Source organism: Lotus japonicus, chromosome 6 (assembly GCF_012489685.1).
Source record: "Lotus japonicus ecotype B-129 chromosome 6, LjGifu_v1.2".
Taxonomy (NCBI): Eukaryota; Viridiplantae; Streptophyta; class Magnoliopsida; order Fabales; family Fabaceae; genus Lotus; species Lotus japonicus.
This window is the reverse complement of record NC_080046.1, coordinates 21172772-21188490: the sequence shown is the minus strand read 5'-3', so window position 1 is coordinate 21188490 and position 15719 is coordinate 21172772. Positions and strand designations below refer to the sequence as shown.

The 15719-nt window shown below is 37.8% G+C and overlaps 1 protein-coding gene and 1 pseudogene across 1 annotated transcript; both read left to right on the top strand.

Annotated features, from left to right (window-relative positions):
- The first annotated feature begins 3277 nt into the window (after positions 1–3277).
- Positions 3278–5973, top strand: LOC130723768 (very-long-chain 3-oxoacyl-CoA reductase 1-like). The gene is made up of 3 exons (XM_057574893.1): positions 3278–4259; positions 4428–4497; positions 5474–5973. The coding sequence occupies exons 1-3, from the start codon at positions 3619–3621 to the stop codon at positions 5726–5728; spliced, it is 966 nt and encodes a 321-aa protein (XP_057430876.1). The 5' UTR covers positions 3278–3618; the 3' UTR covers positions 5729–5973.
- Positions 5974–9795: 3822 nt separating this feature from the next.
- On the top strand, positions 9796–10533 carry LOC130722288 (uncharacterized; annotated as a pseudogene).
- Positions 10534–15719: the final 5186 nt, after the last annotated feature.

Sequence of the window (15719 nt, the reverse complement as noted above, 5' to 3'; positions counted from 1 at the left end):
TCTTTGAGTCTTGCATGCTTTAATCGCACTGCTTGCGTTTGAGATGAAGGTGTTTAATTTGATTGACATTTGATTGAAGAATTGACATGTTTTACTGCGTTATATATCAGCTTATGTTGACTGTTTCTGAGACTTTTGCCAAACATTTTCTAGGGCTTCGGTCATTGGTTATTGTTGATGCTCTGATGTTCGTGATATTAGAATATTGATGATTTAGTATGCATGTTCTATAAGGCGTATGCTTGTTGAAATTATGAGTAACATGTGATAACTTTGACTTGATTATTGGATCGGAAGTTGTTGATCGAGTGACTAATGAAGTCACGAGATGTTGTTGACTGACTTTGGCATATAGGATTGAAACTAAAGTGGCAGTCCAGTGGTTTTCGTTCCACGTGGTTGTCCCGTCTTTCGAGACGCCAAGTGCCAGTACAGTGGTTGTCGTTCCACATGACTATCCCGTCTTTCGAGGCGTTATTAAGTGGCATTCAGGAGTTATCGTTCTTCGTCTGTCCCGTCTTTCAGGGGCGTTATTAAGTGGCAGTTCAGGGGTTTCGTTCCTCGTCTGTCCCGTCTTGCAAGACATTATTGATCGATCCATTTTGGTAGCAGCATATAGCCGCATTTAAGGCGTTAACATCTGATGCTATGTTGTTCGATGATTCGTCATTTAACTTGATATAAGTTGTTAGTTTGATTACCATGCCTTGTAATTAAATTTCAATAGCATGTTTTTCTCTTTTTATGTGAGGTAATTGCATGGAGTTAACCCTTTCTGTTTGCTACTTGTTGTTTGGGCGCTTAACGCTATTAGGCGATGGAGGTCCTTCTGCCGAAGCTTAGCTATGTTTGAGTTGAAGATAGGGATCGTAGGCGTCGGAGTAGCGATGAAGAAGCAGTTTAACTTTCTTTTTGTAGACTATGTTTAAGTCTTCTTCGCCATCTGAAAACTGTCATTAAAACCTTGCTTTCGCCACTGTCTAAGTGTGCGTACTTATTTTAAACTCTGCTTATGATATTGTAAATTACTATTACTATATGTCGGGAACAGGTTGTTTAATTAAGGCTATATTATGTTCCAACCCTATGGTTGAGGTGTTTTATCAAACCAGTGACGGGGGCACTCGCTTAGCGATGATGTTGTATTTAGTTGTTTAAAAAAAAAAAAAAAACCTTGTGTCTTAAGATTAACAAAATAGTCCTTAGACTTGATAGGTTCCCAATGTGATTCCTCAGTTGAGAAATTGGGGTGTTACAACCAACACCGCCGCTGCCACCACCACCACGCTCTAGTCATCGTTATCGCCACTACTACCACTACCACCATCGCCACCACCACCCTTTACCATCATCGCCGTCACCACCATACTCAACCGCAGCCGCCATCGTTGATACCTTCATACCACCACTATCACCACCCCACCCTCCACCGCCACCGCCGCCACCAACACCACCACTGTCACCACCACCCTCCACCATCGCCACTACCGCCAGTGCCGCCGCCTCCACCATCCACCATCACTGCCACCATCATCACCTTCCAACACCACCACTTCCACACTGATGACCCGGATTTAGTAGTGTTTTTAGGGTCATTTTGTAGTTTATTTTGAGTCTTTTTCTTGTGTCTCATGTAGTGTTTCATGCATTTTTACTTTTATTTGTGCATTTGCATTAGTTCAGTAATTATGTAGTTTTATAAGGACTTTAGTTGCATTTTAGTATAGTTTTGAGTCTTTTGTTAATTGTCATTAGTTTTGAGTCCCTTGTGCAATTAAATGGTTGGTATTCTTGATATTTTTCCTTGAGTTTTGATGAGATTAATCAGGTCTGAAACTGAAGAAGAATGAAGGTCAAGAAGCTTGATGAATTGAAGGGAGACTTAAAGAGGCATAAAGAGGAGTTAAGAAGAAGTCCAACAAGCTTTCTAGCATGTAGAGAGCGCTCAGGCGCTCGTGTTGAGCGCATGAGCGCCAATTAGGTCGTTGTTTATGTCATGCTAGAAGCGAATTGGCGCCTGAGCGCTCATGTTGAGCGCCTGAGCGCCAATTACCTTCCAGAGGCATTTTTTCAGCATGGAATTGGCGCTCAGGCGCTCTGAATTGGCGCCTGAGCGGCCGGAACAGCCCAAACTCGTGATTTTTGCCTATAAATAGGATTTTAGTCATTTTCTTTGGTAATCTTTGATATCTATTCCATTTTTAGATTAGTTTAGAAGGAGAGGAACATCTAGGAGAGGGAGAGAAGGCTTCCAAGCTTGTAATTCAAGTTCTTAGCCAAGCATGGCTCTTGTCATGATTGGCTAATCTCTCTTCTATTGCTTTGGTTTTCATGTAAGACTTTTCATCTTTAAGTTATAATCTTAAGTTCTTTCCCACATGTTCTTCTTCTACCCTTGAATCTCAACTTCTGAATATCAATCTAAGCTTGTATACATGCTTGCTTTTTGCTTTTCTATAATCAGAATGGAAGTTTGTTATAGATTAGGGAACCGATTTGGGATTACCCCTTCTATGCTTGCTACTAGGAATAGAGGAAGGGTTGAGGTTTGATGGCCTGAATTTGCATGATCTAAAACCTCATATAAATGACTAAGTACACAAGGAATTGAGCTTAGCTTTTAGTATGAGAGAATTGCTTATGTGAGGAATCAATAAGTGAGTAACTAGGCTATATCATCAAGGAGAGATTCATGAGTTCATGTGCTTAGAATGATGTGCTTAAATTGACTAGTTGAACAAGAACCCAAAGCATGTTCTTTTATGAGTTTTTGTTTATTTTATCTTTGCTACTTCGACATATCTTTTATTCAATAAAACAAACCTTTGAACTCAATATTTGAACTGAATTTATTCACTCACAATTCTTGTGGTTCGATAATTAAAACCGGGTGGATTCGTACACTTGCGGATTTACCAACACACACCACCAGTGTCGCCACCAAATTATACAGTGTATGACCAAACGTTGTATATTATTTAAATTTTATCAGACCTTATCCTATCACGCCTAATACAATCAGACCTTATACTATCAGACCTTATACTATACATCGTACCAACAAGCCCTAATAGGTGGTTAGTTTAAGCAGTACATGTTTTGTTACCCCTTAAATTATGTCTTGTGAATAAAACTCTCATCGAAAGAGTTAACTTTAATTTCTGAATTATTTCGGGATTTTATATTCTAAATTAATTCGGGATTTAAATTCGCGGTAGTGCAAAATACAATATAACACCCCACTTTTAAGTGGGAAAATGCTTCGAGAACCCAATTTCCAAAATATTTCGGGCTGAAAGTGTTTTAAGTGAGGTGACATTTCTAATGAGTGAGGTGGCAAATCCAACTCGCAAATTTCACCTCTGATTCACAATGATCCCTAAATTGGCAGTAACCGGCTACGATTTCCAATCCCTATTGCTTTGAATCTGCTCCCATTTGATTCTGCTATCCGCCCAACCCCCCTACTTAATTGTAGCGGGTTTCCGCTCATCTACCTTACTTACCCTCTCTTCCCTCTTTCAATAAATTCAATGCTCTTCACGTTTCCCTCATAAACCGCTCAATTCATCTTCATCTTCATCTTCACAAAACCAACCACACTCTTCAAGTCTCAACATGATGGATTGCTGCATAATCAGCAAGCTCAAAACCCAACCCTCATGGTTCATCGCGTTCTTCGCCTTGGGCCTTTTCACCATTCTCAGATTCACTTCCATTTTCCTCAGATGGGTTTACGTCAATTTCCTCAGAGCACCCAAAAACCTCAAAAGCTATGGATCTTGGGCACTCGTCACGGGACCCACCGACGGCATTGGTAAGAGCTTCGCCTTCGAGCTCGCTCGCAAGGGCCTCAACCTCGTCCTTGTCGGTCGGAGCCCTGACAAGCTCAAAGACGTGTCGGATTCCATTGCGACAAAGTTCGGGAAAACCGAGGTTAGGACTGTCGTTGTTGATTTCGCCGGCGATCTCGATGAGGGTGTGAGGAAGATTGAGGAAGCGATTCAAGGGCTTGATGTTGGGGTTCTGATTAACAACGTGGGAATCTCGTACCCTTATGCGAGATTCTTCCATGAAGTGGATGAGGAGCTTCTGAATAATCTGATTAAGGTGAATATCGTTGGAACTACCAAGGTCACGCAAGCTGTTCTTCCCGGGATGATTAAGAGGAAGAAAGGTGCGGTTGTTAACATTGGTTCTGGGGCTGCGATTGTGATTCCTTCCGATCCGCTCTATGCTGTTTATGCAGCCACCAAAGCGTGAGTGCTTCATTTCTCTTGTGTCTTTGTGTTTGTTAGAGTTTCACATTGGCTAGAGATATGGTCGATCAAGTGCTTATAAAGAATTGAGCAACCCTCGACTCTTAAGCTAGCTTTTGGGTTGAGTTAGGTCTCGCTAATTCTAATAGTGTTTGTTTGTTGCTTCAGGTACATCGATCAATTTTCCAGATGTCTCTATGTTGAATACAAGAAGAGTGGGATTGACGTGCAGTGTCAGGTACTACTGTGCTATTGTTTTTTGGATTCACTTGTGTCTTGTTGCTTGCTTGCTTGCTACTTATGTTTGGATTCACTTGTGTCTTATTGCTTGCTTGCTTGCTACTCTTTTCTCTAGTCTCATCTAAAAATTGAATTTTTGTGGTGTTTGGTAGCATTGTTGTGTAGTACAAAGGTAAAAGCTTTGGAAGAATAACCTCTCTCTTTCTTATGGACTTCTAAACTATTGTCATGATCTGCAACTTTTGATTAATTTGGTATAGCGAAAACAAAACCTTTACGGTTATCAACTTTGACCTGTATAAACCATGGACAAAATTTGACAAAAGAGTCCTCTTGGTTCCTTTTAACTTTTTTGTGTCATAGATGGCTATAAAATTTTGCTGAAAGTTGAAGACTTGACACTGTGTGATTCTGTTTGACATTGATCTTTTGTTAATGACAAGATTTCTATCCCCTGTGTTTGTCTCCAATTTTTTCCTTCATCCATGGTATGGAACAAATCCTTAAAGCATTTTGAGAACTATTGATACTCTTTTCTTACTTATTCTATTTTGAAATTTTACTTTAGTATTCACTATTCAGTGGGTGGTTTGTGTCCAATTTTTGTTTTTCTTGAGTATTGGTTTATTTTGTCTTGTTCTGAGGAGGACACTCCTCCAAAATTGACAAGAGCATGTTCAGTCAATTGTTTGGTTCTCATTATTTGCGAGTATTAAATTGATATCTGATTTCATGAGTAATAAGTACCTGTAGCTTCAATTATTGACTAGGTTTGGAAATTTGAAAGCCTTATTCATGAATATCTTAACCTTTTCTTCTAGTAGTTGCAAAACCGCCCACCTAACTTACTTGTTTTGTTTACTATAGAGAGTGGACCATGTTGAAATGGACTGATTTGCTTTTGCAGACTAACTCATGTATGCAGATTTTGCTATGATTTTTGGCATTTCTGATGGAGATTTTTCTGAATGCAGGTTCCGTTGTATGTGGCAACAAAGATGGCATCAATTAAGAAATCTTCATTCTTCGTTCCATCAACAGATGGGTATGCGAGAGCAGGTGTACGATGGATCGGACATGACCCTCGTTGCACACCGTATTGGCCTCATACCCTTCTTTGGGCCTTGGCAGCGTCGCTGCCTGAGTTTGTTATTGATGCTTGGCGCCTCAGGTTTTGTTTGGCTATCCGAAAGAGGGGACAGCTCAAGGAATCAAGGAAGAAGGAATAGAAGGACGCTTGTTTCTGCTGGTGCACTCATAGATGTTACTGATATATTCGGATACTAGTAGTTCAATCCATTTCATGTGCTTGCTGTTTCTAATCTTCAATGTTGCTAGCTTTTATGAATATTCATTGTATCAGTTGTATGGCCTATTCTTTTTCCTTCCCTGTCTTTGGATGTTTCTGTAACACTGTTCTTAGATGTTTGAACTGATATTTTGGCATATCACTTAAGCAACTTTTCTCTCGTCATGAGCTCTAGGAGGCCTTTGTGGTTCAAGCCAACAGCGAATATTTTGAGGAGGAAATTTATCTTGGAGAAATGTTTAACTATTCACTTGAATTATGCTTTTGTCAAGGAATAATAATCCATTTACCCCAATCCCACGTACAAATAATGAGAGAGATATAGTGATAGATGAAACAGAAATGAAGGATATGATAACTGATTCGGTAGAAAAGGAAGAGATATAAATAAAAAGTGAGTATAATTGAGATGGAAGAGATTTTTTTTTAAATGGAGATGGAAGAGGAATTAATCCATCCACACGAATCTCAAACTTGCACATAGAGAGTATTATGAGTAGTAATGGACCAGCTGCTATTAATAAACATTATCTATATACTTTATAAAACAAAATCGTTATCCACTATTTTTATAACACATGTCACTCTAAAAATTACTCTCCTCAAACTCATCTCTCTGGCTGACAAGTGTCACAGACAGAGAGCATTTCGCACATTTAATTCACACATTAATACACCCATTTAATACGTTACTATATATGTTTGCATCCATTTCGCACATTTGACTTTACAAAAAATACGTTACTATTGTTTTGCTGCTTGACATTTTTTCAATCATAATTTCACAATTCCATTCGGCCCATTCAATTGATTGACATAATTTTTGCTTAACATTCAATGGACAATTCCATTCGGCCCATTCAATTGGGAAATTATGAGTGATGACGAGGCTACAATTTCATTCACTCATATAATACCATTCACGAGGCTATAATTTTTTAGAGTGATGACGAGGCTATGACAATTCCATTCGGCCCATTCAATTGCTTAACATAATTTTTTCAATCATGAAATTAAGAACGAATAAACGTGGAAATCATGGCCAGATTCTATGGACACACACGAATATTCATTGGACCTATTTCATCATATAAACAAAAATTCAAATATTATAAATTAGAACAGGATCAATCATAGGAGAAAAAAAAACGCTGATTTTATGTACGCATTACAAACACATACCATGTCATAATAGGAAATTTGTTGACCCGTACGTTTAATACTGATCAATCATAGGGAAATAATTCAATTTCACAAACCCTTCATTCAGACTATATATACACCCCTCATGTGACATTTCTCCTCCATCATTCCCAGCATTTTTCATCATTCCTTGCATATTTCAACTTAACCTCCTTTTTGATGACTTCAATGATCGACGATTTGGCAAAGGTGGATGCCTCCAAAGAAACCTGGACAATTGTTGCCAAAGTCATAACCGGACTATATATAATTGCATCTTTTATTAATATATGTTATTATTTTCGATGAGTAGTGATCTTTCATTCTAGATGTGTTTAAAATATTTCCCTATCATGAACTTGCAATATTTTTTTGTGCAAGATATATTTGGATGTTGTGTAATTTTATATACAAACAAGGGATTAAGTTGGAATTTTTAAAAATAAAATATTTGAAAAAGAAAATATTTTTTAACAAATTTATTTGTTATGTATATGTATTTGCATTATTGACGTATGATTTTTTAATCAATGATTGAAGTTTTTTTTTTTATATTTTTGAGAGACTAAACTCATAATTCTAACACTTATATATGGCCCCAAAGTAGTGCTATACCTTTCTCCATTTATAAAATAAATGAGGAGTCCATATTTATGTTTGTGGGAATTTAAAATAAAACTTGAGGCATAAGAAATAAAGAATAAAAAAATCAACTTTAATATGCCACCTAGAATTGCATACACAAAAAGAAGTCTTACGAATTTTTATTTATTCTTTATTTATTGTCAAGAGTCATGTAGGAAGAAAAAGGGAGATGCATAAGGTAAGATTTAAAGCACCAAAAAAAAAAAGGGAAGATTTGAGCCTGGAAAATCTTAATATTTCCACCGCCAAACATGCCATATGTAGTCTTTGGTGGTCAGATAAACTAGGCATGGCTATCAATTCAATGACCAAAACTGAAACTGTAATATTAGATGATCTCCTGAGCTAATTTATGCGCATAATTCGTGGCATGATTCAAAAGATTATAAATGAATGGAAGATATTGAGGTTCTAAACTTTGTCACCAAGACATAAATTAACTCATTGTACGAAAAAGGTATGGCTTTGGCCTACCCTTGAAGTTTTTCTCCCACGTGGCCACGCAACATTTAATGGAATTACTAATTAAATTCCAAAAAAACAGTTTTTTTTTTTCCTTATTTAACATTGATTCCATAAAATAAAATAAGATTTGAATTAAAAGTATTTTATTTAACACCAACCCTAGGCCAAAATAACGAAATGTAAATGCAATTATATCTGGCCCAAAATTTTGACACTTTCCATTCATTTATACTTAATGGTTTTTCTTGATTAAATCAATAATAAAGGTAAAATTGATTCCAAAATCATTACTTCATTTCAGTATTATTTCCCTAATTACATCTATTGATTTTCGGAAAAGTCAAAACTAATTAAACATTATTTTAGTGTGTAGAAAATCTTGGTGGAAAGTTGATTGTAGTCCATGATTTCAGAGCAACACCTATCTACATATAGATACCTCCTTACCCATAGCACAACACCAACCTCTCCTCTTAGCTGATCGCATTTTTTTAAATGTCCTAAATTTTCCATCTTTCTCTTCTCTAGCCTAAAACTTTGAGAGTAAATGGCCATGCACATAGACTCAATTTCCAGCATCACACCGGCCAAGGTGAACTGGTGTCTAAGACTGAAAATTATCCGTCGGTAAATTAATACTACTACACGAATAGTAAATATTCCATAATTAAATTTATCAATATGTCTTGGTAATGAAACGACTTAATAAACTTTACCAATTTGTCTTGGTAATGAAATTGAAATTAACTATTATATTTGTGCTTTCATTCAGATCTGCATATAGATGATGAAGAATTAAAGAACCTATGTTTGATAGAGATTGAAAAAATTCTTCAAGGAAATGGAAGGTCACTGAAGGAATTTCCATGTTTGCCATATCCTAAATTTAATGAAGCACATAATTTTGAAAATAGATTCGTTGCAGATGAGTTGAATTACAATAAAGATGAAATGCTTAAGATTCATGAAGAATTGGTTTGTTGCCTTACTTCAGAGCAAGAAGGAGTTTATAAAAATGTTTTGAATGCTGTATTATCTGATAATGGGGGATTCTTTTTTCTATATGGTTTTGGAGGAACTGGGAAAACATATGTTTGGAACACCTTATCTGCTGCTTTGCGTTCAAGGGGCCTTATTGTGTTAAATGTCGCATCCAGCGGAATTGCATCGCTGTTGTTATCCGGAGGTAGAACTGCTCATTCCAGGTTCTCTATTCCTATTTCAATAAATGAGATATCAACATGTAATCTCGGTCAAGGTTCCCCAAAAGCTGAATTATTGAAAAAAGTAAGCCTAATTTTTTGGGATGAGGCACCTATGTTGAACAAACATTGCTTTGAAGCTTTGGACAGATCTCTAAATGACATTATGAAGACTAGATCTACTTATGGTCATGACATTCCATTCGGAGGGAAAGTTGTGGTACTAGGAGGCGACTTTAGACAAATACGCCCAGTTATTTCCAAAGGAAGCCGTTCGGAGATTGTGGGTTCTGCTATCAATTCTTCATATCTATGGAAGCATTGCAAGGTAATGAAGTTGACTGTTAATATGAGATTGCAGAATGCTAACTCATCTTCTTCAACAGCAGAAATTAAAGAGTTTGCTGATTGGTTGCTTCAAGTGGGAGACGGAACAGTTACAACCATTGATGAAGCCGAATCACTCATTGAGATTCCTCCAAATCTTCTTATTGAACCGTGTAAGGATCCATTACTTGAAATAGTAAATTTTTCATATCCGAAACTTTTGATGAATTTGGAAAAAAATTCATTCTTCCAAGAAAGAGCAATCCTTGCACCAACACTTGAAAGTGTAGAGGAAATAAACAACTTTATGTTAGCTATGATTCCTGGGGAGGAAACAGAGTACTTGAGTTGTGATACTCCATGCAAGTCCGATTAAGATTCGGGTGTCAATGCAGAATGGTTTACATCTGAATTCTTAAATGATTACAAATGCTCTGGAATCCCAAACCATCAGATTAAACTAAAGGTCGGTGTTCCTATCATGCTCATTCGAAACATTGACCAAGCTGCAGGGTTGTGTAATGGCACTCGAATGATAATCAACGCTTTGACTAAATATATAATTGTTGCTACTGTTCTAAACGGAAACACGATGGGAGAAACAGCCTTTATTCCAAGGATGAGCTTAACTCCATCTAATTCTGATATTCCATTCAAATTCCAGCGCAGACAATTCCCTGTTACTTTATGTTTTGCAATGACTATAAATAAAAGTCAAGGACAGTCTTTATCTCATGTTGGACTGTATTTGCCAAGGCCTGTCTTTACTCATGGACAATTATATGTTGCACTATCAAGGGTTAAATCTAGAAAAGGTGTGAAGATACTAATCCTAGATGACCAAGGAGTAGTTTCTAACACTACCCGCAACGTTGTCTACCAAGAAGTCTTTGAAAATATTTGATATGTAAGTGTTGTTTTTTACTATAATTTTGTTGGGTTTATATTTTTTTAAATACCAAATCTCATAGTGTCTTTGTTTTAATTGTTGACAGTAAAAATAAAAGTAAAGCAGCTTATTGACCATCTAACTTGAAGGATAATTCATTTGCTATAAGGTTTGTTTTTAATTTTCAAATGATATATTAAGTTCATCTTTGTATTGCTTACTAATTATTATTGTTATATCTACTTTTTCCATTGTAGGTTATGTTGTTCAAATATTGAATTGGTAGCAAAATTCAACTTCAAGCTTGAAGTCATTATCACTGAACATGGTCAGCAAGTTCTATTAACTGATCATGTTGTTGACATTTTTGTCATTTGTTAATTTGTTTGATTTTGCAACGCATTCTGTAAAAACCTGGATTTATAATATTGTTGTTTTCCTGTTAGCCGTTTGCTGTTTTTTGCGATTGCTGTTGCTGTTACAGATTTCTGCTTTGTTGTTGCTGAAGCTGCTGTTGCTAATCCTCTGGTCCGGTTTGCTGTTTTGCTGTCTGTTGGTTGCTGTTTGGGTTTGCGGGATGCTGTTTTGCTGATTGTTGTTGCTGCTGTTTCGTCTGATTGCTGTTTCTATTAGTTGTTTTGATGCTACACAGATTGGAATATTGCTGTTTTTACTGTACACGAATTTCCAGTTGCTTTTTGGGCTATTTCTCATGTTTTATAGTTGCATGGTGGCTTTCCCAAGTTGGTGGTACTCTTTTTCCTTGCTGAGTTTTTTTCCCAATGGGTTTTTCTCAGTAAGGTTTTAACGAGGCTCCTTCTTAGGAACATGTTAGAAGCCATCATGCGGGTTGGTGGTGGGTTTGGTGCACTGTTAAGCACTTGGTTTTGTCAGGAATCATTCTGTTTCAGATTGTACGTTACTCTTGCCTTAAGTTATTTTGCCTCAAGCATTTTCTTACTAATATTCATTTCGTTTTCAAAAAAAAATATTGTTCATGTGTTGAGATCGGTAGGTCATACAACGAAGTCTAATTAAATTTTTTACGTTGGTCTATTCACATACATGATTAAACCTACTCTCTGTTATTTGGTATTCTACAAATATATCTACAAAATAAACTTAATCGCCGTGCAACGCACGGGTGAAAATGACTAGTTTACTCCATTTCAAAAAAATTGCTGGTTTAGGTCGCCCCACAAACAGTAAAATGATAATTATTGATAGTATAATTTTACTAAAATACCCTTATTTATTTTTACTAGTTCCACGTGCTGGTATTAAATTTTATTTGGATAGAGAAAAATATAGTTATTTTGAACGTGAGAAAAATAAAGTTGATAGAAGAGAGTTGTGGTTGTTTAATATGAAAGGTGATTAAAGATTTTTTTTTATTAAATTAGGGTATAGGTGGTAAAAATTAGTCATAAATGCATTGGTTTTCTAAAACAATAAACATTTTGGAATATAAGATTAATTTATATGCACTGGTAGTATAGAAAGTTTTACACCATCATTCAATCATAATCTTCCATTTCATATTTAAAAAAATATCAAATTTAAAATTAATTATGAGCTAGCAAAATGGTAGAATGTGATTGAATAATTGTGTAAAACTTATTTACACCGCCTGTCTGTACATGAAATTAATCTTTCAAAAGTGCTTAAAACAACAATCTTTATTAGCATTGATTTGGTCAGCAAATATAAAAGGAAGAAAGGATACAATCATTACAAGCCGAGTAATGATATATACACACATCACTTTCTCTTCCATCTCATTTTCACACATTTTTCTTCCTTTCTCTCTCTGCATTTCCTGTCACATCACAAATCATATCACTCATTTCTCTCTTTTCTCTTCTTCTTTAGGTAAGGTGTAGGTGGAAATTGTTGGTAAACATAACATTATTCCTACTAGCCTAATGGATCAGCTACGCTATTGATCAACATTACTAGCATTAAATGGAAATAGCTCAAACTTGAATTTCATAACTAATCCTTTAAGGTTATGTTTGACATGTCATTTCAGCTAGCTTATAGCTTATTTGACTAGCTTAAAGCTTATTTGACCAGCTTAAAAGCTCTATAAAAGTGTTTGGTGAAGGAGCATATTTCAGTAGCTTTAAGCTTTAAGCTATAAGCTATCTCAGGTAGCTTAAAGCTCAAAGCTTATAGCTTATTAAATATATTCTCATTTTTATCCTTATTATTTTATTAAAATTTCACCTTTAGCCTTATATGTTTTTGCTAAACCTAATTACTTATCAGTTATCACACTTGTCTCATATGCACACCGTTCCCGCACACAAATAATTACTACTTTGGAATAAAAATAATTTTATATTACAAATTACAAATTAATTGATTTATTTTATTTTATTTAATAAAAACACAGAAAATTGAATAAGTAAAAATTAATATTATATTTTTAAGATGATTAATAACTTGAGTGAAATTAAAATATTTATAATAATTTTAATATTTATACAAGTATGTTCTTTTATGTCATTTTACAATTTCAGCTTGTTCAACAACTAGTTTTACCAAACACTTTTATTCCAATTATGTAGCTTTTCAGCTTTCAGCTAGCTTTTCAGCTATGCGTGCCAAACATAGCCTAAGTCTACTCCTTCAAAATTTCACATCCACCTTCAAGCCTTCCTTCCATCGTTGCAGCTTCCCCGCACTCAGATTACTTCAGATGAAGCGGCGGTGGTCAGATTCACTCTGATCTGACTATGGGAACTTCCGATCTGGATGATATGGTGAAATGAAGGTCTTCAATGTGAACGTGGTAGGGTTTCTAAAATCTTCAAAAGAAGGAAGAAGGGGTTGGAAAGAAGGTTGAAGAGAGACGTCCTTTGAGGCGGGAAGGAGGTTGAAGAGAATGATGTGCCCAGGCGCGACAACGGAGAAAGTTCGCCTGAAACTGATTCTCCTCAAGGTTGAGGACGATGAGAGAGAGAGAGAGAGAGAGAGAGAGAGAGAGAGAGAGAGAGAGAGAGAGAGAGCGCGAAGGAGAAAGGGTGCCTCTGAGGTTGCAAGAGGGAAGAGAGAGCGAGGGGTGAGTTGTCTCGACCGAGTCGAGAAGTAACGCCAACCTAGTTGCAGTGTAGGGTGTAACACCCCGATTTCGGTGGCGCCACTTTAGTAACCAAAAGAAGTACTTAAGCGGAAAAACGTGAATTATTTTTTTTCGACAATATAACTAAAGACAGAAAGCAATAAACTTCCCAACAAAAGATAAAAGGAACTACTATACAACTATATATACATGCCTCGCTAAATACAACCACGTCACGAGTAACCTCCAGTGACGGGTGACAGAAAGAGAGTAACGCCCGAAGGCAATATGTACAGTCCAAGGTAAAAATACTGTGTCCGCAACACTAAACCTCAAAATCTGAGAACAAGTTGGCCCAGCGGCCTAAGAAAAGACCCCCTAAATCCAACCAACTCTCTGTGATCTCCATAGGAAACCACACAAAAAGCTACCGGTAGGAAACTACCCTGTCCCCAAAACTGAAGCATGACGGTCAGAGCATCGACACTACTCCTACACTAATCCCTACCCGAGGAGCCCACACTAGCACTCGATCCTACATGCTAGCGCGGTCGTCATCCGAATCTACATCCAGGACGACTAAGTCGACATACTCAACACTGCCCTCTCTGTCCACCCTAATGCGCTCCTGCACTGGCCTCTCGGGCTCGGGGCCCGGAACGAGATCCGCGACGACAGCAGCAGCAGTAGACGGACTAGACTCCGTCGAAGCCCCACCTACTGGCACCTCCTCAGAGGGGTCCTCATCATCCGAAGGGGATGGTGGCGGTGGAGGTCCTCCCAAGCCGGGTCCACAGTGTACACCTGGAGGCAGGTTGAAGCTCACTATGTGCCTCCTCATCACCCCCTCCGTCAAGCGTCCGAATCGGTCGACACGGTCCTCCATGACCCGACCGGTGTAGGTCGCACGGTGGCCCTCGGGATCGACCACCCATGCACCTGGGTCGTCTTGATCAAGCATCTCGTACCTGGTCCCCCCCCGAGGGGCTGACCATGGTAAACCAATCCTCCATACTCATCTGACAAATGGCGTAGTCCGCCCAAACACACACAGCAGACGCGAGGGTCAACTCCAAAGAATTATATAATTAATAAAACCAGATATAATTATAGGATAATAATTACTCGCCTCTCAGGCTTATAAGTTTTGGGATAGCTTCCTAGGGTTGCATGTATCACAATGAATATAAAGAACCATAAAAACAAGTAGCATGCCTCAAAAATAGGATAAACAGTTACCAATCACACTCAGCAACTAAGTCAGCATGTATGTTGCATGAAATGCAATGCTGGGTAACAAAATGCATTCCGGAAGAAGGATGGACACCATCGAGTCAGCCCTAACACCGGCCAAAGGGGGACCATTCCGCTCGGGCGTCTCTTACACCACACAAAAGTAGTCAGATCAGCAGTGAACCCGTAGGTCTGCCATTCCGTCTGCTACTGAGGACCACCGTAGTGTCCTAAATATGGAAATCCGGGTCTTATGACCATTTTGGAATCCACCGAGGTCCGGTATCACGCCGTGTATTAACCTCAAAATGAGTGCATGAATGCAAGTGATTAGCCAAACAACGTCTCCGACCTCACCCGACACGTCGCCACGTGTTCTAGATAACTTAAAGTCTCTAAAAGAATACCCTAAGGTAAATGTCGATTCTGCGACAAAATACAATTAATCATAAACAAAAGAGTGCAACCACTCACGACAACTCTTCGAGTCATCAATGCTCTCACGAAGTCTCACGCTTCTGTGGAGTCTCACACTTTCACAAAGTCTCACGCTTCAGTGAAGTTTTATGCTTTCACAAGGTCTCACGCCTCAGTGAATTTACACACTTGCACGAAGTCTCACGCTTCAATGAAGTTTCATGCTGTTCACGAGGTCTCACGCCTCAGTGAAGATCCATGCTTTCCAAAAGGTCTCACGCCTCAGTGGAGTATCACGCATTCACAAGGTCTCACACCTCCGTGAAGCTTCTCGGCTCATCCCTTTGGCTAAACAAACTGCTCCCAGAGCGAATGAGTATCAACATACCCAGAACTCGCAATCTTCTCAACACTTGGATCCGACGACACTTCTCGTTCTCCAAAACTAAACTTCAATCCAAAGCTTGCATCCGAGATTGTTATC